We start from the raw sequence: 19,294 nt of genomic DNA on the forward strand, positions 1-19,294 counted from the left end.
GTCCTTGCTTTAATTACCCTGTGGTATGAACAATGTGTGTATAGTCATACCTCTGATAATGCAGCACTGATCCATTACAGTGCCCTTGGTCCCAGCATCATCAATAGCCATTCTGTTGTGGCCATTCTATCAGTACCCATTTCCTGCCTGTTGATTTAGCACATATCCTATAGTGCTGTGGGCCTGTGTTTTCTTTGGGAATATGCCTTCACCTACTGGTGGGCTACCCAGAGACAGTTGGTGGACTGCTATGGAAAACAGGATGATGGACAAAAAGGACTATTATACTGTACAAGCAGGGCTTCTCTTATGTTCCTTTTGTTGTTGTTTTTTTGTTAAAGACCATTCCAGGGGGACTGAAATGGGGTGAAACCATGGCAGGAGAAGTAGGGAGTCTTTAAGGCTTGACCCTCACTGGAATTCCAATCTTGATTGTGCCCTTTGTGCACTATTTTAATATTTAAAAAAATTCTTCAATTACGTAATTTTCAGTGGAAGGTTTTCTCTGATTTAAAATAGTATGTGGATGGTGTGCAATCAGGATCAGAACTGTGGGGGTCATCTGAAAGCCTCCCTATCTTCCCACCTTGGCTTTGCCCTCTTTCAGCCACCTCCCAGTACAGTGTTTACAAAAAAAAAAAAATCCCCACAAAGCATAGGTCTAAGAGAGCGACTAAGATGATTACGGGGCTGGGGCACCTTCCTTGTGAGGAAAGGCTACGGCATTTGGGCCTCTTCAGCCTAGAAAAGAGACACCTGAGGGGGGACATGATTGAGACATACAAAATTATGCAGGGGATGGACAGAGTGGATAGGGAGATGCTCTTTACACTCTCACATAATACCAGAACCAGGGGACATCCACTAATATTGAGTGTTGGGCGGGTTAGGACAGACAAAAGAAAATATTTCTTTACTCAGCGTGTGGTCGGTCTGTGGAACTCCTTGCCACAGGATGTGGTGCTGGCGTCTGGCCTAGACGCCTTTAAAAGGGGATTGGACAAGTTTCTGGAGGAAAAATCCATTACGGGGTACAAGCCATGATGTATATGCGCAACCTCCTGATTTTAGAAATGGGTTATGTCAGAATGCCAGATGCAAGGGAGGGCACCAGGATGAGGTCTCTTGTTATCTGGTGTGCTCCCTGGGGCATTTGGTGGGCCGCTATGAGATACAGGAAGCTGGACTAGATGGGCCTATGGCCTGATCCAGTGGGGCTGTTCTTATGTTCTAGGTCATGTTATACATTTGTTTTACTATATGGTTTGAATTTTATTCTAAGGACAATCACAGTTTCATCTGTCCATAAGATGTCGTGGTTTTCATCTGAGTGCATTAGGAACACAGGAAATATCTTATACTGAGTCAACAATTAGTCTGTCTTGCCAACTATTGACTGCACCGATTGGCAGTGGCTCTCCAGAGTTTCAGGTACGAAACTTGCATGGTCCCATCTGGTAATGCCGGGGACTGAACCCTGAACCATTTGAATATAATGCATCTTCTCTGCCAGTGAACAGTCTAAAGCACCTCCCCTACAAAGCAATATACATAGGGGCTATATACAGAAAACAACTATTAAATCCTAGCCACAATTATGTACCTATTATGTGCCCTTAGTGCCTAATGATACCTACATAAGCCTCACCCATAAATTTTGGAAAGGTTGAAATTTTGGAAAACTCATTCCCATTTTTGTACCTTGCCACTCATAGTTTAGCCATAGTCTCCATTCTGCAATGAAATTTCACTGGCTACTAGCTGTGGCATTCCAGGGTCTCAGATAGAAGCCATCCCCAGACTTACCTGGAGATGCCAGAGACATTTGCATGCCAATATGTGCTCTACAAATCAGCTATGGCCCCATCCATCTCACTTAAAGTGCTTTACTGCCATCCTTGCCTGTATTACAGAAGCTGAAGCAGAGGAACATGCTTGGCAACTGAACACTCAGGAATTGATCAAAAGAGCGGAGAAGGGGGAGTATGTCTGTAGAAAAGAGAAGTCAATCACAAACACCTAGACAGCGCTCACTATTGTAAACCAAGGAAACAATAATAATAATAATAATAATAATAATAATAATAATAAAAACTTTATTTTTATCCCGCCCTTCTCCCAAAAAGGGACCCAGGGTGGCTAACAACATATAAAACAGATTAAAACATAATTTCACAAACAGATAAAAACATATTAAAAAACACATTAGCAGAACCCATAAAAACAGTAGTCAGAAGAGTCAGAATAAAAGAGCATAAAACAGCAGTTCTTAGAGGAATCGGGCCTGTAAAAAAGCAACTAAAAGATATATAAAAGATGTTAAAAAGGCCATAACGTCAGAAGGCTTGGTTAAACAACAAGGTCTTCAGGCCTCGCCAAAAGGTCTCAAGAGAGGGAGCCATTCTCAAGTCAAGGGGAAGGGAGTTCTACAACGTTGGTGCCACTACTACAATCACACCGTTCCTAATATTATCTATATTTTTTAATTAATTACACAACAAGAGACAGGAGGAGACAGAAGGAGAGACCATTACTGTATCCAGTAGGGAGGCAGAATAATGCTGGTGCTGAACCTTCCCAAAGTGGCAAAGGAACACAACAATGGTGAAGCACCAACAGGGAACATGGCTGATGTGCAACTGGGGTGATTGTTCTGTGGAGTTAAAAAGGAACCATTTTTCTTTGAAAACCTGTATTTTCACAAAGCTCTCTTGAACTTAATTGCTTTTTCTCACTTACCGTGTGTGGACTGACATCAAGCAAGAGGAAAATTGGTGGTATTCAAAGACAGCTCCCTCAGGCAATGTCATATTCTCTCAAGTATTCACAGTTTTCCAAGTGACCACCAAAGCAGCCTGACCAGGAATGGGGGTGGGGGATGTTAGCTTTGTGTTCTGAGGGAAGCAGAACCACAGCTTACAAGTTGGTTCAGGGAGTTCAGGGAGCAGGTGTAGATTGCTGAGTCAGCAGAATCAGCAGGCACCTGGGACTTCCAGCACTGATTGGCTAAGCTGACTACATAAGGTTAGTCTGCTGGAGCTTCCAGTGCAGCAGTAGGGGAGTTGTTGGAGATAACTGAGGAACTGCTGCCAGTGACTGAGGAGGCTGGATACTGTATGTATATGTTATTACTGACTTATGGACTGAACCTTTGACTGTGTATTGTTGGAAACTGATTTGGATTTGTTATACTTGGACTGATTGCTCTATGTGCTGACTCTTGGACTGTTTACTGACTACTCTACTTGTGATATCCCTTGTTCAAATACATCTGCTGAAAGTACTCTGCTGTATTTGCTGTTTTTCTTGCAACCTGCTCACATTGGGACAAAGCAGGGACCAACACCAACCATCCTATACAAGATTTAACCTTAACAGGGGAGGGCAGCAACAGCGGCTGCCAAATCCTAACCCCTTTCCTGGACCTGATCCCACTTGCACCAGTTACTTAGATAGCACATGTCTGAGTAGACCCCTCCTGCACTGCAGAGGTTTACCCACAGGTACCCAGAGTTTCTTCCTCCACAACTGTCCTCCCAGTGGATGCAGCGATGGCCATTTTGGTGCCACTGCATCAGCAGGGTGGGGAGGGGGGAGAATAGGATTGGGCTCTAAGAAAACTAACTTTAGTAAGCCAAAGTATGCAAAGACCATCAACTGGTGGCTCAGGAATGTGTCATACTACATATGATTATACTAAGTGCTAATATGATTAGGAGAAAAATGCCAGTAATATTTGTAGGCATCTGCAGGTGCAGCTGTGAGCATTTGGGAGAAGGTATGCAGTTACCACCCCAATAGCCCTAGTTCATCATCCCAAAAATATTCATTTCTCAAAATTAAAAATTCAGGAATTCAGAAAAAACATTGGGATGAGAACATAAGAACTGCCTTGCTCAGTCAGACCAAGATTCATCTTGTGCAGGATCCTTTCTTCAACAGCAATCAGGAAGTGCCTCTGGGAAGCACTCAGAAGTGACTGCATTCTGTTTGTCCCCAGCATGCAATATAGCTGGGTTACTGCCTCTGTACAAGAAGGTTTTACGGAGGTATCAAGGCTAATAACTACTATACTGTAAGTAAGACCTCTCCTTTATGTTACCGAATCCTATTATCATACATTTCTATTGTCCCTCAGTTATTAGTGTATTATTGATTTCATGACAGGTTGGGTATTTGACTGAATATAATAGCTTATGGGTAGAGGTGCTTGAAAACAGTGTTATTTATTTTACTAGGAAGTAAGCCTGCCGTGTTCAGTAAGACTTAGGGCGCAATCCTAGAATGCACTTTGGCTAGCGCAAGTCCCTTGCACTGGACTGGGAGGGTCGCAAACGTGCCGTAAAGCACGTTTGTGCCTCCTCAGGAAGAAGCCAGGCCGATGCTCAAAGAAGCGCTGGCCTGTAGAGGCCGATGCAAGCCTCTACACCAGCTTCCTCCTTGGAAGTTGTGTTGGCCTGGTTGGGCGGGGGGGGGGGGAGTAGCAGGGGGAGGTGTTCCTGGGCGGGCAGACAGTGGGCGGCCCCAGGGGTGGGCAGGCAGGGAGTGGGAGGCTGGGCTGGGATCCGGCAGTTATGCCAGATCCTAACCCCTGTTCCCAGGGAGAACGGAGCAGCTTCAAGTCGCTCCACTCTCCTTGGACTTGTGCCACCTCAAGAGGTGGCACAACTCTGAGGAGATCCATTGGGGCCAGCAGCCCTTACCTGAAGGTAAGGGAAAATGTTTCCCCTTACCTCTGACTGAGCTGCTTATGGCCACTATCCTGCTCTGGATACAGTGCAAGCCTCCTGGCTTGCCTGTTCCAGTGCAGGATAGGATTGCGCCCCGTAGGCTGTAATCCTAAATTCACCAGAAACAAAAACCTCTCCTTATGGGGGGAAAAATATACTGGATGTCTCTCAAGCAAAGACGTAAGAATCTTGCCAGTGCAGCAAGTGAACCTCAACTAGAACTTATCGCTGTCTCTGTTTTGATGCAAGATTGCTGGGGGTTTTGAGGCAAGACCCTGCACTGGGACCCCCATAGCACGATCTGATCAGGCACCAATATGGGTTCAAGGGCTGACCTGGACAGGTGTGTGCAGGACTTTGGCCAGTGCCTTACTTGGTGGAACCTCAATGCCACACCTGAACTGGCCTTCACATGTTTTCTCTGAAGCTGAGGTCGGAATGAATTTGGATGGAGGAGATGGGAAGGGCAAAATAGGGCACTAGATTTGATGACACAGATAGATACCTAAGTGGTAGAGCAGGGGATCAGACTCTACCCTACCACATGGAAGGGAGGGAGTAGGAATAGGAAAAGTTTTGTAAGAGACATTCCTTCAAGGTTTAACAAGCCACAGGAAAACATAGGATGGGCAAAGAGGCTACAAGCATCATGATTGGCTCATGAACAGAAAGGAAGTCCGTGTTTCACCGAATGCCAAATGTATGAAGCTGGTCTTGACTTGATGCTGCATTGATTTTGCACTATAGCACCTCCCTGCCGTTTCAGTACAGTACAGTATCTTTCAGTGTGAATAAAAGTGACAGGTTACCAAGAGAGTTCATTGGAACATGTAGATACAAACACTGAGTTAATCTGTTGGCATCCTTTAGTCTTGGAAGACTATGGTATCGCGCTCTGAATGGTGGCTCTGGAACCGTGTCCTCTCCAGTATGCGAAGCCTGGGTAAAGTAGGTATGGAGGATAGGCTGTTACCCATGCAGCAAATCCCCCCCTCCACGTCACTGAAATGGTCCAATGGAAAGGCAGAGGCCAATACGGTTGGTTCCAGCGGCGTCGCAGGAGTTGCCAGAACGTGACTGTGTTCAGCCATGAACTGCCTCAGGGACTACGGCTCCTGATTTTGCCTCGAGGTTGACTCCTGAAGCCTTTTCCTTAACTGGATGTAGCCACAAGGCAGTAGAGGTTTGGGATCAGAGTTTTCCTTCTCTCAGATGAGCTGCCTTCCCAGGCTGACGAGCCCCATCTACCTGGTGGCTGTTTAGTCGCCTCTTACGACAAGTACAGCCAAACTGAGGGCCTATTCTTATCCCCAGCCCCCAGGGGAGTTAATCACTCACTTACTAATTGCCACTTAGTAGAGAGTCAGCTGTGTACACTCCTACACATCATTTACATGCAGGCACATTAATTCAGAACCTCCTTGGTGGAGTGAAAATGGCCTGTACCTTGTGCCCTTGAAACAGGTAACAATTATCTTTTACTTCTCACATGGTTTGATCTCTTTCTGAATGGCATCCTTCCCAAGCCCAAGAATGTTGTCAACCATTATTCTGATAAAACCCAAAGTAGTACTTGCCATCCACATTTTCTTCCAATACACAGATCTCAAAAGCATCCCTAAAAGATATACAGAATAGATGCTGCAAAGTGTCACATCTTTGCAATGACAGATTTTTAAATGAATGTTATTTTGGGGGCAAAAAAGGAAAAGAAAGAGACCCTCGCACACAGCTCATCCAAAAGCTGACAAGTCCTAACAAGGCTCATTTTCCAGGGACAAAAATAACTACTTTTTTTCAAAATTCACAGCAGGGTCTTCGCCTACACACACTGCACCAAGTAAAACCTGTAGGGAGAAAATGTAAAATGCATTGTGTAAATGTGACTCACATTGGAAATGGCTTTTAGAGCCATTTACCCTTTCTTCTTGACCTGCCTGTGGCAAGTACAGGACACAGGCAGTTTCTACAAAATAGTCATAACTGAAAGGAAGTGAAGGATTGGCCAGACTCATTTCGCCTGAATGGTCCAATGTCTTATTTCTGTCTTTCAGAAAGAACACGTCACCCTATAGCTAGTAAGGTGGAGAGAAAGACTCTGTGAGAAAGGAAGAGCACCTTACAGTCATCCAAGTTAGAAGAAATTAAAGCACCTGCATTTTGTAGTCTACCAAAGAGGTGTTCAAGCTGAGACTCCCAAAGGCAATTTTTGTGCACCTTCTGAACCCTGTAGCTGGTATCACTTCAAGGTGGCACATCAAGAGCTAAATGGAAAGCAGACCTCAGCAAGGAGGAAATGGAGGCGATCTTGTAAAATTTGATCAGCAGCAGGCTTCTAAGGGCCAACTCCCAAATTGTGATTGCCAATAAAAAAGAGGCTTCTGTCGCAAGTCATTCCTGTGTTTGAACATGTAGCATAGAAAGGATAACTACATATTGCTAGGCAGGTAAAGGTGTGCTTCTTTACACAATTGGGGTTCAGGGGATCGAATGACCCGATGAAGCAAGGAACTGCAGGATATTTCAGCCATATCACATCTCTTTTGGTGCATTTGAAAGACACTTTATTTTAATATAGAATTGGGAAATGTACCCCTCAGAAACAACCCCACTATTGTGTGTATGGCTCACTTATTCCTGGGAGAAACAGGCAAGTTAACAGCTCCTGGTTTTTCCAGGGGGGCTGGCTCCCTTTCAGCTGACTGCAGCCTTGGATTCATCCAGTGAAATGTGTAAAAATGTAGCAGCGCAATCCTATGCGTGTCTATACAGAAGTCAGTTCTGTTGTTTTCAATGGGGTTTACTCCCAGGAAATTTGTACCTGTAAATGATGGCAGCCTAAGAATTACCTCTCTTGATGTAGTTTAGCATGTAACTTGGGCCTGGGAAAACTTGCTATCAATCAATTATGGCCATTCCCTATTTGTCTTCAGCGCCTGGTACTCTGCTTCTGACTGTGGAGGCTTCACATAGCTGTCATCACTAAGAGCCATTAATAGCCTCATCCATCTTGAACTTGTCTGATACTTTAAAAAAAGCAGTCTTAGCTAGTAGTCATCACCACACTCTGTAGGAATCAATGCCATAAGTTAATTATGCACTCCAGGAAGAACTTCAAGCAGCTACTCCCCAAGCAGAGCAGTATCTTTCTTTTAACTCTTCCTGATCTAATTCTGCGCATGACATGCGTTATTCCCCATGGGAAGTTGTTTCGTTTTAAACGCAAGTTGACTTTTGGAAGGAACTTCAGTGATGCATCCTTGAACTCCAGTATAGGAATCAGAGAGACACATGCAAAATGCTCAAGACCCACTCAGAGACAAGACCCGTATGGCAAGAGTAGCTCTGCAAGACCAGTGACATCCTTTCAGAACCATTATGAAAGAGGGTGTGTGTGCAGAGGTGGCTGAGTAAATAGATGTACAAGCTTTTCCCTCTACATATATGAACAGATACAAGATACATGGATCAGTATGTAAACATTTGCTCAACAGTTAAAAATAATCTGCAAATCTTTGGCACTGCCTGTAGCCCGTGCAACACTCGCTCGCCTCTTAGTGTTGTCCCTGCCCACATTGACAAGATGTTTGCATTATGTATATTTAGGATAAAATGTTCACACCGTTCAGGTTTGTGTTCTACTTCTGATGAAAATAACTCTCCTAGCTCTTCTGTGCTGTCACCCACATGCTCCAAAGTTATCAGGAGGAAAAAAAAAACTTCAGCCTTGAGGGAGGAGAGAACCCATAGATTCTTTCCCAAAGTCAAAAAATATTACATAATCTCAATTATTTATGTTCAGGATTTCCGAAGGCAACAGCAAACACAGAGCTCTTCTTCGTATGTAGACATTCTGAAATGCCTTTTGTTTAGGCACAGGTATTATGGAGTTGATTGTCACTGTGTACGCAGAACCTTGGCCAAAGTGAAGACTCCCCCCCCCCCCATGACCTGCACAAAGATTTCCCCTGTATTGTACCTTGTTGTAATGCATGTTGTACATAAATTTTGATGAATCTTGCTAATCATGGACTGCCCCCCTTTTTAAAACAAGGACTGTGAAAGGAGGGACTATCTCCATTATCTGTGCAGCAGGTTCTCCAAGGTTGGAAACAGGTACTGCAGTATTTCCTAGCATACACTTGTAACTCCCCCATTGCTTCTAGGTCTGCCTGTGTCTCTTTTCCCCCTTTTTTACTGTTGTTTAGAGCTGCACCTTTCAGAGGTTGCGTTTGGCAGCATCCACACTCCACCCCCACCCGCCATCATATACGGTTGGACATCAGCCTGGTGTTCAGCTTCCGGAAGAAGGAGCGTAGCTTGCAGATCTTGCACTTCTTCTTCTTCCTGTTTTTATTTTTCAGCTTTCCGTGTCCTCCTTCCCACACATCTTCCTCTTCAGTAGCCCAGGGCCCCCAGGCACCCCCATTGAAGTCAGGGTGAGCGCGAGGGTTCTCTGCTGGATATCTCACAGGAATGGCAGTCTGGTTGTAGTGGACAAGTCTAACAAGGAGAGCTCTGACGACATCAGGCCGTTGGTCTGACAGGTCATAGCGCTCATAGGGGTCCGCAGTGATGTTGAAGAGCCAGACAGATTTGCGCACGCCGTCTGTCAGCCGCTCAAGATTCCACCAGCTCCCTGGAAAGTTGGTCAGGGTCTGTGGTGGAATCCAGTCACTGTAACCGGGGTCTCCAGTTAGCAGTTTCCAGTCTCCTACTCTCACTGAGGCCTGTACTGCTGTATTCCAAATGCCAAAGCCATGGTCCAAAGAGCCATATTTGGCATGGTTATAAAGGGGATCAATATTATGCAGGATTTCTGTGCGGGGAGACTCTTTGCCCTCACTGATAGCTGACCACACATTATACCCATCCAATTTATCTGTTTCAGACAGGTTGCCCCCAGCCAAAGTCACTAGAGTGGGATACCAATCAGTTATGTGAATTAGTGCCCTGCTGATTCTCCGCCTGCGTTTAATCAGCGGACTGTGGACGAACCCAATGCCACGAACTCCCCCTTCCCAGTAGGTTCCCTTGCGGCCTCGCAGAGGCCAGTTGCTCCCTCCAGAAAATGTCTGCCCACCATTGTCCGTGGAGAATACAATCACACTGTTGTCGTAGTAACCATACTTTTTGAGTGCCCATGTGATGTTCTTCACAGCTTCATCCATGCATGTGACCATGGCAGCATACTTGCGGCGCGCAACATTGCCCATGGAGCGATAGCGGTAGATGTACTCCTTAGGGGACTGTAATGGGGTGTGCACAGCCTGGAATGCTACATAGATAAAGATGGGCTCCTTGGGATTATGGGTAGCCAGAATTTTGCTGACGCGCTGAGCGTAGAGGAACGTAGAATACTTGCCACTCTGTTCCCAGGCCACATTTTCTCCATCATGAAGATCATAGCCACACACACCGGGCCCATCGCAATTGTCATATGTGTAATAATCCACATTTCCAGTCAGGGAACCCAGAAAGGTGTCAAAGCCCCTACGGGTGGGGAGGCATTCTTTTCTGTAGAACCCCAGGTGCCACTTGCCTACCATGTGAGTGGAATAGCCAGCTTCCTGCAGCTTCTGGGGAAGAGTCACCTGGTTTAACGGCAGGCAGTTGGGCTGTCGGGGACGGATGATGGAGTGCTGAAGGCCCGTGTGTATTTGGTACCTAGGTAGAGAGAAAAGGAAGGCAACAAGCAGTGATTAATTACAACATCTCGGTTTCCTATAGGTTGTCAGCCCTCCAAGATTGTCCTGAAATCTCCAGGAATCAATCTTAAATCTCCAGGGCACTACTACTGAAAGCAATCCTGGAGGACCTCTCGGAACTTCCAATATTATATCCTGTTGGGGAGGGCAATAATCTCCAGGAATAGCTTCTGTCAGAGTGGGCAACTCTAGTTCCCCACCAGAACTATACTGTGTGTACCTGAGGGATAAATTCTCCTACAGGGTCTTAGCTATGCTTTTGCATTTTTCTTTAAAGATTGCAGAACTGTACACTCAACAGTTTCAGGCCACAGGCAGACATATAAGAGGGATCACAATAGCATGTTTTTCATAGTGCATCTGAAGCCAATCTCACTGCAATTCAAGCTTCACTTCTGGACCTTCACGGCAATCTCTCCAAAGATTCCAGCCATGAGATGATTCAACTTTTTGGGGCTTTTCAGTCTAGAAAAGAGGTGACTGAGGGGGGACATGATTGTGACATACAAAATTATGCAGGGGATGGACAGAGTGGATAGAGGGACACTCTTTTCCCTCTCACATAACAACAGGACCAGGGGACATCCACTAAAGTTGAGTGTTGAAAAGTTAGGACAGACAGAAGAAAATATTAATTACATGCTGGGTAAAGAAGTCTGTGGAACTCCTTGCCACAGGAAGTAGTGATGGCATCTTGCCTAGATGCCTTTAAGGGGATTGGACAAATTTTTGGAGGAAAATTTCCTCCATCATGGGTTACAAGTCATAGTAAGTATGTGCAAACTCTTGGTTTTAGAGGCAGGCTACCTCTGATTGCCAGATGTAGGGGAGGGCACCAGGATGCAGGTTGTGTCTGTTGTCTTGTGTGCTCCCTGAAGCATTTGGTGGGCCACTGTGAGATACAGGAAGCTGGACTAGATGGGCCTTTGGCCTGATCCAGCAGGGCTCTTCTTATTCTTACGTTCTTAACTTAGAGATGTCTCCTGCTCAGCCGTTATTCTTACGTTATTCTTATTCTTACGTTCTTAACTTAGAGATGTCTCCTGCTGAGTAGCCTAGCTCAGTTGGAAAGACAGGAGCAACTACCTCAAGTGCATCTTGGATAGAAGATGAGCATGAGATTAAATGTTTGCTGTTACAACATTATCTAATATTTTATTTTCAGATCAGACTCATTACATATTTTCAGGATGGCAAATGAAAAGTCTTATATCAGGTTCCCAGCACAGGCTTAGTTATCTTTCCCATCTCACTCACTCAACCTCCAGCCTGACACAGTAAAGAACATCAAGCCACTGAATACTGTTGGCAACAGGAAACAATCCAAAGTGTGCAGTTATAGCCAGCCAGCTACAGCCACTATTTTTTTACACCATAGCTTCCAAAACACTCACTGTAGAGCTTCAATCATCAGCTGGCATCTTTCTGAACTTGGAATTTCAGCACCTTCAAGATACACCATCATTCTTGTCTTAATACAGATTTTTTTACTTACCAGATGGGTCAGTCCTGCAGCAATTCATGTTTTAAATAGGAACATCTTTTTAGGATAGTCTTTTGGAAACATGAATTTAGGGATTTAGGGCCAAATTTCTGAGCTCTGCACATCCCCAAATGTGTGACTAGTCAGGAGGAAGAGCCGGTTTGTGCAGCCCTTAACCATGATGCAATCCCATTGATGTCCATTGTGTTATCCATGCTAGAGATGTCACTGTGCTTCTTGTTTTTTGTGGCAACAAAGAATCCTGGGGGCATCTTAATGATCAATACACTTATTGTGCATTCATGAGCAAGAGCCCATTTCATGAGATGCAGGAAAGAGGCTCTAGTTCACAAAAAGCTTATTCCACAATAAATCTGTTGGTCTTTATGGTGCCTTAGAGTTCCCTGCATTCCTTTTACCCCACTTCTAATACTTATGCCTGTGGAATAATTCCATAGTAATCCATGCTAATTTTTGCATTGTTACCATATTGAAAATGGAGATGGAAAAGTCAGATTCAGCTGAAGAGTAAAACTATTTTAGCTATTGAGAAAAGCAAGGAGAGAGAGAGAGAGAGAGAGAGAGAGAGATCTTGTGTTTCCTAGAGACCTGTTGCATGCATGCTCACAGACAGCTCAGGACGGTTTCTTCCTGCTAATTGTTCTGTGCATGAGTCCAAGTACTCTTAAGTATTCTTATTGTGCTCTGCAAGGCACTCCAGCCAGACACAACAAGGATTTCCTGCTTCCTTGGTACAACCAAATTGTCCAATCTCATTAAAGTAAGCAGAGTTGACAACAAACTCTGGAGGTGTGGTAGCCCGCTTCCTAAGATGAAGTCATTATGACTCACGTAGTCGGCTATTCTATTAATCATGTCACCAGGCATTGAAGTGCATCTTTTTCCCCAGTTGTGAAGGTCTTCCCTTTTTAAAGAAGGATCTGCTTCTCTTAGCCTTCCTTATCTTTGCCGCTCTCTCGGCCTGGCATGCATAGCTCAGGAAGGTCAGACCTCTGACTTCCAACTGTTACTGAAAAAAGTACGTGGGGCTTCTTTGTCTCCAAACCTGGCATAGGAGGATGACTTAAGAGTTCCCATCCTAAATCTTCATTTTGGTGGTTTAGAAAGTTTTAGGATTGACTTAGTTCACTGGTGAATTTAAGACTGGTGAATTTAAGGGTGTAGAGAATTTTGGAGGGTATTCGAATGCAGCAGTGTAGGTAGAGGGGGCAAAATGGCAAAACTTGAACCCTAGCGAGAGTCTCACAGTGACTATATGATACATAATGTAGGTTTCTCATTGCCATAATATTTTCTCTTGTAAGTGTTTTCTGGTAGTACAACTTAAACTTCTTTCATGTTTTGGCAGAGAACTCATATGTGAACTTTTCCCTTAAACAAGCATACCACACTCAGTGGTCTACCTAGGCCATAGTGAATGGTTCTAACAGTAGTTATATTACCAAGTATGATATAAAAGTGAGGACTAATTATTCTCTCAGTTGGAAAAAAGGGAGGAAGCAGTTGACAGGGGCTTTTATTGAGAAATGGAAAGGGGTATAACATGCTCTTTTATGAAATGCCACAGACCACCAACTTCCCAAAGTGCTTCTTTTGCATTACCCAAGTCATTCTTAACAGGGAAAGAGTGCTAGATTGTATATGCCATTCATCATAACTAGGTTAGTATTGGTCTCATTTTACAGACAGAGACCTTAAGTTGAGATGTTACCATTTGTTCAGAGGCCATCTAAATAATAATTATTATTTAGTAAAATAATAGTAAAGAGAGTAAAATAGGGCAGGCAGAGGGTGCTGACAGTCAGAACTGTATTTGGAGCCCAGGTCTAGCAGGCTTCTTAATGAGGAGCCCAGGTCTACCCCACAATGCGGCATTGGCAGCTTGATATAGTAATATGGTAAGCCAAACACACTCTCTTTCAAATCTTTGAAATATAGAAAATCATTGCAGAAAATTTGCATCTTTGGGCTCACAGTAGAATGAACAGTGTGCTGTGTGCACCAAAATGAACTTATGCAGCAGTTGTAGCCCAACAGTGCTCTCCCTGAGCTCCTATACACTCCATGGTTATCAGATTCACAAGCCAAAGAGCAACTGTAGCAGGCCAGTCCCTCCCAGATATGACACTGTGTTAAAGAGGGTCATGGGTGCTTTCCTGGGCCTGGAGTGTATGGCTTGCGGCAGCAGTTGTGCCCCCAGCATCATGCACAGGAAGTGAATCCAGGTGAGATAGGAAAATGTCAGATCCCAGGAACTTTCTGGACCCCCTCCTTTGGCGCCTAGGCCCCCTTTCCGACCCTGGGTCCAGGTACAAATTACCCCTTTACCCCCCTCTCCTAGGCCCTGCTCCCCCCCTTATTTTATCTTTGCATGGGTCCAGTTTTACTGAAGTAACTCAGAAGTTCCTGGCTTCAGTGTAACCTTGTTGCGTGATGTTATAGACGTTGTGCTTCCAACCACCCGTCTCAAGAGACGCACTGCCTGGCATCACCCTGAACCGAGAGGGGGAGCTGGTCCCTCTCACTGGACCCGAGTACCGGGCTGCCTGCTTACCTGCCCGTGATCAGCTGGCTCCTGGAGGGGGTGCAGATGGGCTGGATGTAATAGTTCTCCAGCTTCACGCCTTCCGCGGCCAGCCTGTCCAGCGTGGGCGTCTGGATGTCCGAGCCGTGGTACCCCACGTCGTGGTAGCCCTGGTCATCGGTGAGGATGAAGACGACGTGGGGCGGTCTGGAGAGAGCCGGCGGGGCGGGCTTCCCCGCCGCCTCCCCCCCGGGCACGTCCGCCACCAAGCTGGGCTTCATCCAGTCCCAGGACAGGTAGCCGAAGCTGAGCAGGCTGACCAGGGAGAAGCCGGTGAGGGCAGAGACAGCCATGCTGCTGGAGCGCGCCTCCCTCCAGGCATTGGGGAGGCACTACCGGGAGATCCCTCCTGCTCGCCGCTCGCCTCGCCTCGTCCCGTCCCGCCCGAGCCGGGGACGACTTGCACCGGGAGAAGCACCGCAAGCCCACCGGCGGCTACAGAGTCACAGAAGGGGATGGGTCCTGGGGGAGGAGGAGAAGCAGAAGACTTTTAAACAGGAACCCTCTTCCCGCCAGCCAGCCACCCAGCCAACCAACAGCCCAAGCCCATGCATGTCTACTCAGAAGCAAGTCCCAGTAGAGTCAATGGGGCTTACCCCCAGGAAAGGGTGGATAGGATTGTAGCCTCAGAGCTCAAGCCCATGCATGTCTACTCAGAAGTAAGTCCCATTAGAGTCAATGGTGCTTACTCGCAGAAAAGGGTGGATAGGATTGTAGCCTCGGAGCTCAAGCCCATGCATGTCTACTCAGAAGTAAGTCCCATTAGAGTCAATGGTGCTTACTCGCAGAGAAGGGTGGATAGGATTGTAGCCTCGGAGCTCAAGCCCATGCATGTCTACTCAGAAGCAAGTCCCATTAGAGTCAATGGTGCTTACTCGCAGAAAAGGGTGGATAGGATTGTAGCCTCGGAGCTCAAGCCCATGCATGTCTATTCAGAAGCAAGTCCCATTAGAGTCAATGGTGCTTACTCGCAGAAAAGGGTGGATAGGATTGTAGCCTCGGAGCTCAAGCCCATGCATGTCTACTCAGAAGCAAGTCCCATTAGAGTCAATGGGGCTCACCCCCAGAAAAGGGTGGATAGGATTGTAGCCTCGGAGCTCAAGCCCATGCATGTCTATTCAGAAGCAAGTCCCATTAGAGTCAATGGTGCTTACTCGCAGAAAAGGGTGGATAGGATTGTAGCCTCGGAGCTCAAGCCCATGCATGTCTACTCAGAAGCAAGTCCCATTAGAGTCAATGGTGCTTACTCGCAGAAAAGGGTGGATAGGATTGTAGCCTCGGAGCTCAAGCCCATGCATGTCTACTCAGAAGCAAGTCCCATTAGAGTCAATGGGGCTCACCCCCAGAAAAGGGTGGATAGGATTGTAGCCTAGGGCCGCCAAGGGGACCCTCCTTAGCGATCTGATGAGGACCAGCTCCAGAAAGTGAGCGAGACTCGAACGCAGCACCCACCCCAGGCGCGGGGCTTCTCTCTCGCGCTGCCCCCGTGCGCGGGCTGCGGGTCTGGAGCGCTCTGAGGGGCAGGCGAGCTTCACACGCGGAAGGGGGCAGCGCTGCCGAGCCCCCGCCTGCCTTCCCTCCCTCTCCGCTTCCCCCTGATGGAATGAATGGCTGGGCCGGCCGGGGCAGTAGAATGTCATTCCCGGCCGTCCTTCTCCCCTCCTCGCTGCCGGGTCCTCTGCAAGAAAGTTTCCTCTGCCGCCCTCCAGCCCTTCGCTGCCCCTTTCAGAGCCGCCAGCCGAGCCAGGGAGACGGACAGAAGTTGTCAGACATCTGCCCAGGGGATGGTTCCCGCGGCCAGGTTTATGGGAAGCTCCCGGCGGCAGCCCCTCCCAGCCCGCTCTTGATTCAAGGAGGGGAGCGCCGGGAAGAGCAGCCCGGGATCTTCCAGGGTCCTAAGAGGGGGTCGGTTCCGCCGCTCCCTGCGGGCTCACTGGGGGAATGGATTGTGCGGAGAGAGAGGAGCCGCCTGCCTGCATCAAGGCTTCTTCTTGTGCTGGAGCTCACAGTCCATCTGACTCGCTCGTTCCCTTTTATTGATTTTTCACATTTTTATACAGCCCTTCCCCCAAAGAGCTCAGCGTAGTGTGCACAGCTGCTCCCCTCCTTTTGCCCTCACAACAACCCTGCAAGGTAGGTGAGGCTGTGAAAAAGTGACTAAACCAGGTCACCCAGGAAGCTTCTTAGCTGAGGGGAGATTTGAACCTGGATCCAGCTCCCAAACCACTACACCATCCTGGCTCTCAGATGTTTTTTAGAAGGCTGGTCGGTGGTGGGGTTGTGGATTTCATTAAGGGCCTCTTACCCCCCCCCCCAAAAAAAATAATAATTCTAGCACTGTGCGTCCCCATTTGCCCTGCCTTTAGAGTGCTGGCCAATATTGTTTGAACCCAACCCATTATAGGAGTGATTTTCAACAAGAACATAAGAACATAAGAACAGCCCCACTGGATCAGGCCATAGGCCCATCTAGTCCAGCTTCCTGTATCTCACAGCGGCCCACCAAAGGCCCCAGGGAGCACACCAGATAACAAGAGACCTCATCCTGGTGCCCTCCCTTGCATCTGGCATTCTGACATAAGGCACTAAAAGGCACTAAAGGCACTAAAAGGGTCAAGGCACTAAAAGGGTCAAGTTACACCACCAGGTTTTTGACAATTGACAAGGCACACCATGGGGGCTCACATCTCCATTGGCCTTATTAAGAAATGACCTTCCCCCAAATTCCTGTGGCACACCTGTGGACCACTCGCAGCACACCAGTATGCCACGGCACAGAGGATGAAAATGGCTGCATGATAGAGTTGAATAGAAAAGTTTTGCTGGACTAGAGCGGTCAACCAGATGCCTCCCAGAATCCACAAGCATGGCATCAAGGTAGTGGTATACAGCTAGCCACCCTGGACCCTGGTGCAAAGTTAAAAATGGTGCCCCCTGCATTATACTCAGAAGTGATGTAACTTCCAGGTGTGGTTACACACGCTTTTTTAAAAAAAATTGAAAATTTAAAAAATCTTTTGCCTTCCCCAGCCCCCCTCCTACTTGCCCCCAAGAGGTGCAAATGGCACTTGGAGTCTCTGGCCACTTGCTCCCCTTGCTCTGCCACTTCTCCCCCACCTGCAGCCCCCTCCTGCTTGCCCCCAAAGCCCCCCCAGTCACCCCCCCAGCCCCCAGAGCAAGGGAAGCAAGCGGCCAGAGACTGCAATCCCCACTGCCCTCTTGCAAAGAATGCCATTTTTCCAGCACTTTTTGAAAGAGGTACAAGTGGAGATCATGGGGTGGGGGGCAATTGCATGGGAACTGAGATGGGGGGATTTGCATGGGACTGTTGCCCCAAGGTATTGTCTTATGATAAAGGCAATAGCTCTCCCCAGTTGCCAATATTCATGTCTCTGAACTTGGAGGTGACTTTTTGCCATCACAAATGTATTCTTCAGTCCTGCAATGTTTTCTTCTTGCAGAGTCCCTGTGAGTTTTGAAAGCTACGTGACAGACCAGAATTAAGCAGACATGGCATTTGCTGGAAAAAAACTCCAACTGGAATTTGGTTGTATGAATATTGGACAGAACTTGTGACTTCCCTAGTGATGAATGACACAGCTCTCCCATCCATCCACCCCATGCATATAGCATTCTATGATGTTTTCCCCCAAATTCTTTCTAGTACTTATGTACTGTAACTTTAAAAACAAAACAAAAGGAACAAAACTTTGTGGCAAAAATCAGAAAGGTGCCCTCTTATAGCAATGTCACTCCATTTGTGAATTATTAAAAAAAAGTCAAGTACCAAGATGCCCACCAAACGATGGGAATATGGACATCAAGATGAGCTACAGTTGCTTATGGAAATAATAATCAGACCTGAATTACTGTGCTTGTTTTCCCTGCTTCTTCCCTTTCTGTCACTTGTAGGGACCCTCACCTCTGTCTGCTGCTTCACCTATACCCTTAAGTCAGCTGCCTCCTTCCTCTTTTCCTTCCAGTGCTACTTGTAGACCACTCCTATAACCACCCCTAAAAAATACCCATCAAATTATCGAAACCGAGGACACTACATCCTGCTTCCTCAAGTCCTTCCTGCTGTCAGCTGTGTGTTCAGATAGCAGTGGTGCTGAATTTTGTTCACATCTATCTGCCCACATTTATTCTTGCTGCATTCACTAGAACAAGGTGTGTCATTACTAAGCATGCAAATAGGTCTGAGGTGAGAGTGGGAATTCTGTTGGAGTCAAAAAGGTGCTGCATTTTTTCCTCCCAAAGCATTGGCAATCCATCCTTTTTCCCAGTGCAGTACAAAAGGGGAAGGGCCATCTGGGGTGCTCTGTCCTGGCTGAAAAGTTGCAGATCCCCCTGAGCCAATCTCTTAGCATTCTTTTCCCCTTCCATTTCAGATGGATCTCCTGCCCCTTCTGGCAAAGCAGTTAAGGAAGAGGAACCAGACAGAATGCCCTTGCAGAGATGTGGGACATCATTATAGAGGGTTAGGCCTTTGAAGGGTGTACATTTCTCCTCTCCAGAGAGGAAATAGAAAATTCTCCTGCTTTTTAAAAAAGTATCATCAAAAACAGCTGATGCAATGAGTGTCACTCTAAAGGAAAATCCAGTTTTTTAATGCCATTCTGAAAGGCCTGTGATCACATCAATTTTTGGTAAATGATGAAGTGAGTAACCTTTTCCACTAACCTCACTGCAGGCTAAGAATCACAACGAAACAATTAAGCAACCTTCTTGCTCAACAAGGCATTTGAGATTATGTTAGCCTGCTCTT

The 19,294-nt window shown here is 46.6% G+C and overlaps 1 protein-coding gene across 1 annotated transcript; it reads right to left on the minus strand.

Annotated features, from left to right (window-relative positions):
- Nucleotides 1–7,271: 7,271 nt before the first annotated feature.
- ARSI (arylsulfatase family member I) lies at nucleotides 7,272–16,264 on the minus strand. The gene is made up of 3 exons (XM_066614914.1): nucleotides 15,979–16,264; nucleotides 14,497–14,988; nucleotides 7,272–10,397 (listed from the first exon to the last, which is right to left on the minus strand). The coding sequence occupies exons 2-3, from the start codon at nucleotides 14,817–14,819 to the stop codon at nucleotides 8,996–8,998; spliced, it is 1,725 nt and encodes a 574-aa protein (XP_066471011.1). The 5' UTR covers nucleotides 14,820–14,988; nucleotides 15,979–16,264; the 3' UTR covers nucleotides 7,272–8,995.
- Between the last annotated feature and the right edge of the window lie 3,030 nt (nucleotides 16,265–19,294).

Source organism: Tiliqua scincoides, chromosome 2 (genome assembly GCF_035046505.1).
Source record: "Tiliqua scincoides isolate rTilSci1 chromosome 2, rTilSci1.hap2, whole genome shotgun sequence".
Classification (NCBI taxonomy): Eukaryota; Metazoa; Chordata; class Lepidosauria; order Squamata; family Scincidae; genus Tiliqua; species Tiliqua scincoides.

Coding starts and splice junctions, on each gene's coding strand:
- ARSI (XM_066614914.1), bottom strand. CDS start 14,819: ATGGCTGTCTCTGCCCTCACCGGCTTCTCCCTGGTCAGCCTGCTCAGC. Junction 10,398..14,496: donor AGCCAGCTGATCACGGGCAG/GTAAGCAGGCAG, acceptor CTCTCTACCTAG/GTACCAAATACACACGGGCC.